Source organism: Condylura cristata, unplaced genomic scaffold, assembly GCF_000260355.1.
Source record: "Condylura cristata isolate star-nosed mole 26May11 unplaced genomic scaffold, ConCri1.0 scaffold00005, whole genome shotgun sequence".
In the NCBI taxonomy this organism is placed as follows: Eukaryota; Metazoa; Chordata; class Mammalia; order Eulipotyphla; family Talpidae; genus Condylura; species Condylura cristata.
The window spans coordinates 35,420,281-35,428,590 of record NW_004567106.1 but is presented as its reverse complement, the minus strand read 5'-3'; the positions used below and the strand labels follow the sequence as shown (position 1 = coordinate 35,428,590).

At 37.9% G+C, this 8,310-nt stretch overlaps 1 protein-coding gene across 2 annotated transcripts in view; it reads right to left on the bottom strand.

Annotated features, from left to right (window-relative positions):
• Positions 1–8,310, bottom strand: part of ABCB1 (ATP-binding cassette, sub-family B (MDR/TAP), member 1) — a 69,086-nt gene that overhangs the window by 6,643 nt on the left and 54,133 nt on the right. For both annotated transcript variants that reach the window (XM_012720967.1, XM_012720968.1), the window contains 4 exons: positions 7,307–7,407; positions 5,976–6,116; positions 3,844–4,000; positions 3,369–3,566 (listed from right to left, as the gene is read on the bottom strand). In XM_012720967.1, coding sequence (XP_012576421.1) covers positions 3,369–3,566; positions 3,844–4,000; positions 5,976–6,116; positions 7,307–7,407 — 597 coding nt within the window. The remainder of the gene's footprint in view (positions 1–3,368; positions 3,567–3,843; positions 4,001–5,975; positions 6,117–7,306; positions 7,408–8,310) is intronic.

The following is an 8,310-nucleotide window of genomic DNA, read 5'->3' as shown; positions in this document are numbered from 1 at the left end:
GCAAGCTAACTGCAGCGGCTTCAGTGCAAGTTCGATCCCCACCCCGGAGGTGATCCACATGGTGCAGCAGACCTCTCCTGACCTGCCCACTGCTGCTCCCCTCAGCAGTGTACTTCCTCGATCTTCCTGTTCTGCTCCCCACTCTGTCTCTGGTGAAGCCTCTCACCGCCTGAGCCTCTGGCCTGTACCCCAGTTCTCTATATACAAATAAATAAATCTATAAGAAGAAAAAAAAAAAAGATCTCTTCTGTCTTCCCTCAACAGAGAAAAGCCCCCATGTCAGCCCATATACCGCTGGTTTATGTCCAGACAGTAACAGTAAGTGTCTAACTGAAACCTAAAAGGAGTAGGAGACTGAGAAATGATATGTGAGTGGCCTGAAGATCATAGGTGAATTAACAGTGAATTAATGAGCTTAAACTTCATGGGTGCGCAACTGCAGGTGAATGCTGGGAGTTGAACAATGCTCTGGGAGGGCGGGATCCCAGGCTGGAGATGGGAAATTCTGTGCAAGCACTGGTAACAATGTGCCAAAAAAAGCAAAAGACCAGAATCTTTAAGGTTCCAAAATTTTGCTGCATATTTTTTAGTTGAAGAAAATATTCCTTTTGTACCTAATTTTGTATTTAAAGTTGTATGTTCTTTCAACTACAGTTCCTAAAACTGTATAACCTTCAGATCTGATAAGACTTAGAATCTCCTTTCTGTACAATTCCATGTGTCATTTTTCAAAACTCTCCATAATTTAAACCTAAACATTTAAAATATATCAGTTTCGTGGTTCTTAACTATGATTGCTATCAGAAATCACCTGGGAACTTCATAAAAACTTAAGAGGTTAGCTGAATGAGGCTGGATTTTTTTTTAAACTATCTAGGCTACTGTGATCTACCCAATTTGGGAACTACTGTTCATATCAATATTTCTCACAACAGGAATCAGCTCACTGATGGTCACAAGGATTTCCTGACCTCAAATCATAAGTCCACAGTTCTTATGATCAAATGAAACTCAAACTGACATATCATTTTTACATGACAATAAAAAGTAACTACTAGCAGCCTACTAACTGAATTGCAGAGTTGCTAATTGATGTTCATAAACAAATTTTGGCACATTTATTAGGGACACTTGCACTAAGAAGTCTGGCTGTCATGTACTACTTGGGAGTGTTCCAAAGCTGAAGTGCAAATACTCAGGAGCAGATAACCACATTCTTGCAATAGACGAGGATACTGTTTTTAGTGCATTGTCAAGTGTTACCTTGAGAGGGCTATTTTCCTATGTGCTCAGCATTCACTTCCACATTTTCTATATCTACTGTTCCATATTTCTAAGAAAAGGAGGGCTAAAAACGATTTCTCATACTTCCTTCTGGTTTTGAAATTCAGTGAGGTCCTTGAAATGAGATGCATTGTACAAAATCTGGGAGGGAGAGGACAGTTCTCTTTTAGCAGCTAGGTCAGCTAATGTGTTTCAGCAGATGAGTTTTTGGAATGGCCAGACTCTAGGCTTGATCTTTAGATTTGATGCTTTTGTGACAGCTAAATACACTCCAGTTACTTGCTGTTTTAGCATAAAGCTATAGTGGTGTGACTTGAATGTCTGGGTATATTTGCTTTCACTTTTTATTTCCACTTTGCCACTAAATAATTCCCTTTGTTAAGTACTTGTAAAAACTAAAACAATTTGTAAGCCTATAATAAGTCACAACTTGTTCAATCCATGCTATTTTAATTAGGACTTTCTTGTGTTTTAAGTACATGTGGAGTAAATTTTTTTTCTTTTTTTTTTACTTTCCTGTTTGGTTACGTTACTGTTTAGCACTAGTGTTGCTTTCATTACCAACATTTTGCTATCACCAAGTGTTTTTGTTTTTTGCTGAAGTAACTATTAGTACAGTAGGGGGACTGTGAGATTTTTCTTGTCTTTCCTAAATGGATTACAATCAAAGAATTTTGTGAGTCATTACTTAATCCTCTCTGTTAGTGAAACTGGTTTATTTGTTGTATTGGGGAAACATTATCAAACCCTTTCATGTTTTCTCTGGTATCAAATGACATTTTGATTGCTCATCCTTACAGCCTTATGCAACCAGTTCTATGTGTATCTTCTTTATTTGAATTTATGAAAGTAGATGCCCTATCGCATCAGTTAATGTCTTTGTGGACATCACCATACCATGTTACTCATAACTGCTCATTGTTTCCACACTGCTTAATAAATGTCTGTTAAGCACTGTAATCAATGTCTGAGCTAACATTTCTAACTACTTCAAATTGTTACAGAGGTCTTCATTTAGAATCCTTTGTTCAAGCTGTGACCAAAAAATTGAAACAGAAAATCAGAATTCGAGAAAATATAAAACAATGTGGTAAAAAAAGGAACAAACTTTATAATTATTTAAAATTTCATAACTTCTTTTAAGACTTCTTACTCATATCTAGCACCTAAAAGGATTACATTCAGAAAAGGTTTGTCAAAAGCTGAATGAATCAGTCTGATAATTCACTTATCCTCTCAGCTTGTGAAACAAAAGTTAAACCTTTATACTCCTTATTTACTCCCCAGATTTATTAAAATTTTAGCCCTGAGAAGATATTTTAATGTTTTTGTCCCATAAAAACATTCAAAGTTCCTAAAAATTATCCCCTGTACTCTGCCTTCTCACAAATTTGCACAATAATTTGCCTTTCTTTCACCTTTGATCTTTTTGATCATCTGCATTCAATTAGGCTCAATTTCCCCTTCTAACCACACCTCAGACATGCTAAAATGTTTTCTAATATTGCCACTTCACTAAGAATATTAAAAATGTCAAAAGTAGCCCATTTATTGTCAAATCCTCTTTTCAGTCTTCATCCTGTCCTCTCTCTCCATTACATTTGTCACTGTTGACTATGTGACTCCTTAAAAAAAATTTTTTTTAATTGATGTGACATTGTATAGTACTATTATATAGTTTTAGGAGTACATTAATATAAATTAGCATCTACATATAGTACAAGTTTTCTTGAAAGTCTTCTCATTCTAGGCTCTCATTCACCAGTCTCTCTTAGTACTTCTCTATCTTTCTGGCTACTTTCATTTTTGCTGAATCTTATTGTGTAAACTGAAACTGACCAATGAAAGGGAGCTGGGAAGTAAAAGGCATCTCACCAGGGAGGGTAGAGGCAGTGCAGAGACAGGGGTTAGGGAATTTGGCTGGAGCAGATGACAGCTTGGAGACCTATCTAGGATGCGACACTTAAAGTGAACCTGTGTTTAAAGGTTTATAAAAAATCATGGCAACTATAAACAGAATTAAATACACTCAGGCACTTAGATGATGTCAACCTGAAATGAGTTCAACATGAAAGTATGCTCACCACTGTCCCAGCCATGGGGTCATAGAACCGCTCAAGGAGCTGGACCACCGTGCTCTTCCCACAGCCGCTGCTGCCCACAAGGGCTAGTGTCTGGCCCTTCTTCACCTCAAGGCTCAGCCCCTGCAGTACCGGGATGTCTGGCCGAGTGGGATAGTTGAACACGACTCCATTAAATGTCACATTTCCCTCCAACATTTTCTAAAATCAGAAGGGTAACAATAAAATTCTCTGCTGCAATCCCTAAAAACATGCTGTATGGCAACCCCCTTACCTCCAGGCGTCATAGGTTGTATTGTAACTAGGCATCCTTTGTAATTGTTAGAATTTAATAATGAAGACCTAAGAGAGTGCTTTATACCATATATTACTAACACAATATCCAATAACTAGAATCTGTCCCCCAAGAATAATTCAATGCATAACTCTGTTGACAAAGTGGACAGTGTTCCTATTACCATCAAAACATCAAACTTACGGGCTTTTGGCCTTCTGTGCTGTAGCTGTCAATCAGAGGAACCTTTTCAATGATCATGATGATGTGAGCTGCTGACACTTTAGCTTTAGCATAGTCAGGAGCAAATGAACTGACTTGTCCCACTGCCATGGCTCCAAAGACAATTGCTGAGAAGACCCTGCAAAAAACCAAGACAAATATGTAGATTTATGACTATAATGCGAGAAAATTGACATTTCCACAAGCACTGTCTCAACAATAACAGGGGAAAAAAAACCCCGCTTTTCTTATAAATTCATGTAGTATGATAGACTGATTATAAAATGGCCCTGTTTTTCATCTTTCTCTGCATTATCACTTGCTTGCTATATGACTTTGCAGTTTGTCCATTTAAGAAGTAGAATTTGTTTTCCCACACTCTGAATATGGATTGACCTTGTGGCATGTTTTGGCAAACAGGATATGGTGGAAGTGACTGCTGCCAGTTCCAAGCCTGTGACTCAGGTGACCTTGCATGCTCTCTGTCTGCCACTTGATCCTCACTTCACCCCCTCCACTACCACAAGCCCAGTTAACGGCACTGACAGACAAGGCACAGACAGAAGACAGCTGTGCTAGGCCGTAGCTCTCTGTAGACACAACTGTGGACCTTGTTGAGATCTGCTATGCCTGAACCAGATCAGCAGATTTGACCACCTAATCCATAGACTTGTGGGTAAAAATGATCACTTTATGTCATCGAGGTATAGTGCTTGGATATTATGCACCATTATTATGGCATTTGAAATGGATACAGGCAGGGATGCTGGAATTATAATGGAATCTTAGAAAGCCTGTGAACAGTGAAGCAAATAAAGAGATTTTACAGACCCAGATATCATGTTGCACCAATATTCCTAATCTGTGACACATGGATCACAAAAATTTAAAGCTGTGAAGCACTTTGCAGGATATCAAAGTCAACTTCTGATGTTTATCTTCCCCTAAGTTGGCTTCCATCCTCTGTTTTAGGAAGTAGCAAGTTTGATTCAGGCTATTGTTAGAAAGCTATTTTTCAAAATGAAGAAACATAAGATTTTAGCCAGGTCTTCAAGGACTGAAATATTGTTTAAAAGACTGTTCCTTTGATAACTCCTTTCACTTAACACTTCTGGAAACAAAGTGCCTTTTAAAACAGTGGACCTGGAACCCTGGAACTGACATAATACTTAACACTCCTAGAACAATACTGTGAGCCCATTGCTCTTCTCCTCTAGATTCTATGTCTGCGTTAATGTAGCACACGTGTCTTTTTAAAAAATAGCTGTAAATAAAACTCACAATTTAGACTTGTTAACACATAAACTAGTGGAATTTTTTTTTTTTAAATAAATGCACTGCCCTTCATACAGGTCTCCCCTTTGCTATACTTGGAAGGCTGACTTCCCAAACCTAAATCCCTGAATTGAATCAACACCCCTACATAGTCATACATTTGGAAAGGTCAAACATGTGACTCAGCCGTGAGGATAGGGGAAGTCAAGTGTTTCTGTTAAGGGGAAGGATGTCCTAAAGGAACTCTGAAGAGTCTTGGGGACCCCACCCCCTACTCCAGCCTTCTGGACTCTATCCCCTACTCCACTGATTGGAAACTACAACTCCCAGCAGTACTAGAGAGAACTGTGAGGACCCAAGGGCGGAGCTAGCAGGAATTCTGGGAAATTTGGGGGGATAAATAGGGCACGATTGCATCTCTCCCACTTGCTCAGGAAACAGCTCTCCTGACAGCGAGACTTGTTTTCAGTCAGACTAGCCGGCAATGTATTCTAGTTACTTTGTACCTTGATCTCTTTCCCTGGGTTGTTTCCTATTCCTTTCCCCTTTTGTAAATAAACTCATTATTGATCCCTTTGTGTGTGCCTGCAGTATAACTGAATTGTGAGTGCATGGGTGAGGTCCCACAGACATGCGGCCCAGTCCACTCTGGGCCACCCTGTAACATTTCCTCAAATGAAATGGGGTACTTCAATAGTAACACAGGGAGACCTAGAAGTTAAATGCCACTTCTGAATCACCAAAATCTCATGAAGCTTCAGTTTTTAAATCCAGGTATGAAGTATGTTTACCTTGATTTAATTTTAGAATTTAGTTGTAAATTTTAGCTGAATACTTACAACAAAACATGCTCAAATTCCATGATCTGCTTTGCCACCAAGAATGCACCAAACCGGAAACAGCCGGCATAGGAAAAGTACATCATTGCCTGGGTGAACGCAAACGTAATGCCAAAGACATGTGCTTTCTTCAAAGAATTTCTGAAAAGAAGACATTTTGAAATTTTCTGGACTTATATTTCTCAGCCTTTAACATGGAACTTTCTTTAAGTTAGCATTGGGGCATGGCAGATAAAAATGGGTTTGTTTACAAAAATAAGTTTGGCACACACTTTGCCATTCTTGAGAGTTTAGGAAACTGCCTACTCTCTGAGACTCAATATATTGATCTTTAGTGGATGATTAACCACATCTCAAAGGTAAAGTTAATATCACAGCGAAAATAATAAGAGCCTATTACATATAAATTGCTTCCATTTTCTCCTACCTCTTGGGTATAAACATCTATAGGCTCTATAGTTAACATTCATTCTACATACATTTGCCAATACAAGCTGCTGGAACTATCATGATTAGAGTGGATTATAAGTTGTGCAATGAAGGTACTTCATGAATTAAATGTTATGGGGAGAAAGAAGGGGGTACTTAGCACACTCTGAGGGACTTAAAGAAGATTCCACAAAGGAATTAACATCTTGGATTTCTGAGTCACATGGAACTTGGTGGTGTGAAGATAAGAGAAGACTAGAAAGTGGGCAGCCCACTCTCTGGACTCCTACTCCTGCTTTAATCATGTTAACTTTGCTTTTGTCTATTTTATATACTGGAATTTCAAATGAATTTTTTTTTCAGGAAAAATTTTCTATCTTTTTTTATAAGCAGAAAAATCTACTGACAAAAGGTCCCCTTTTGTCATAGAAGGAACTGAGGATCAGAGAAGCTGGGCTTATGTTTACATCACTTTTTTTTAGAGCCCTCGCTGGATAAGGTGATTAACAGATGAAGAGGTGTCCACATGAGAAAGGGGAAAGAGAGGAAGGAGAGAAATACACAGGAAGTACTTAGTGTGCCACAGTTGACTCAGATGTCATGTTCCATAAAAGACTCATTGCCAGTAAGAGCAAATAATAGGCTCACTGTCCAAATGTGGCTGAAAGTCATTTTCAATATCCTCTTCCCAAGAGTTGCCTATTTATTCTTAGTTATTCTACCTTAAAGACATTCCTGATTTAGGTCAGAGTATAGTAGGTACATATAAGTGCTTTTCCAATGGTTCCTTTCCAGTAATTTCTACACTTTTTCATTATCTCTGGCTAAAGTAATCCTCCTAAAAAGAAATCTGGTGATTGGAAAATTCCTCACACTTCCCTCCTACCCTTCAGTGTCATTACCTGTATGGTACCTGCAAATTTTGTGAATACACATATTCAAACTTCTGCTCCCGAGTTAGAGAAACAACAGTTCGGAAATTTTCTATTGCTTCTGTAGCAACCTGAAACACAGAGAACCCATTCAATAAGAAGCACAAAAGCAAGTGGCAATAAGTTTAAGTTCCATAAAAAAAGTTTACGATTAAAAAAAGTAAAAAAGTATTACCTTTTACTTTTACATATTTATTATATAAGTTTCCTTGCTCTGGAAAATGATAATAATTAAGATAGTATTAAATCTAGTTTGCGTTCTGGCTAAATCAATCTCTTCTTTACAGAAAGAGAAGTCAAGGCTAAGAGGAATAAATGCACTTATCTAAAAGCACATTAACTTTACAGTTGCAAATTCACCTGAGAATTCAGCATTTTACATCTCTTGAAGTGCTTGTTTTTCTATGATGGTCGCATTTTAAGCTATAGTTATTCTATACATTTTTAAATGTTAGCTTAAATTTTTCTCTTTATGCTTGTCATTCATGACAACTAAAGAATCTTTGGAAAATATTGAAAATATATATAATTAAAAGTTACATATTGCTGTTTTTTTTAACTATTAATGCTATTTTTCTAAATATATACATATTCAACAAAATTGGGTTCAGCTATACTTGACTTTCTATCATTAAGTTTTACTTTAACAAATAAGAATTTTTTTTAAAGATTTATATATTTGTGCACACAGAACTGAGGTACAGGCCAGAGGTGCGGGGCCGTGAGAGGATTCACCAGAGACAAAGTGGGGAGCAGAACAGGCATGTCAATGACGTACACTGCTGAGGGGGGCAGCGGGCGAGTCAGGAGAGGTCTGCTGCGCCCTGTGGGTCACCCCAGGGGCAGGTGGGATCAAACTCATGAGGAAATGGTTTTAACTTCTTAGTGCTGTGCTTTAACCTGCTGCACCACCCAAGGGGCCCACAAATAAGAATATTTTTAACGAATTATTTTTTATTGAAATTCAACAAATT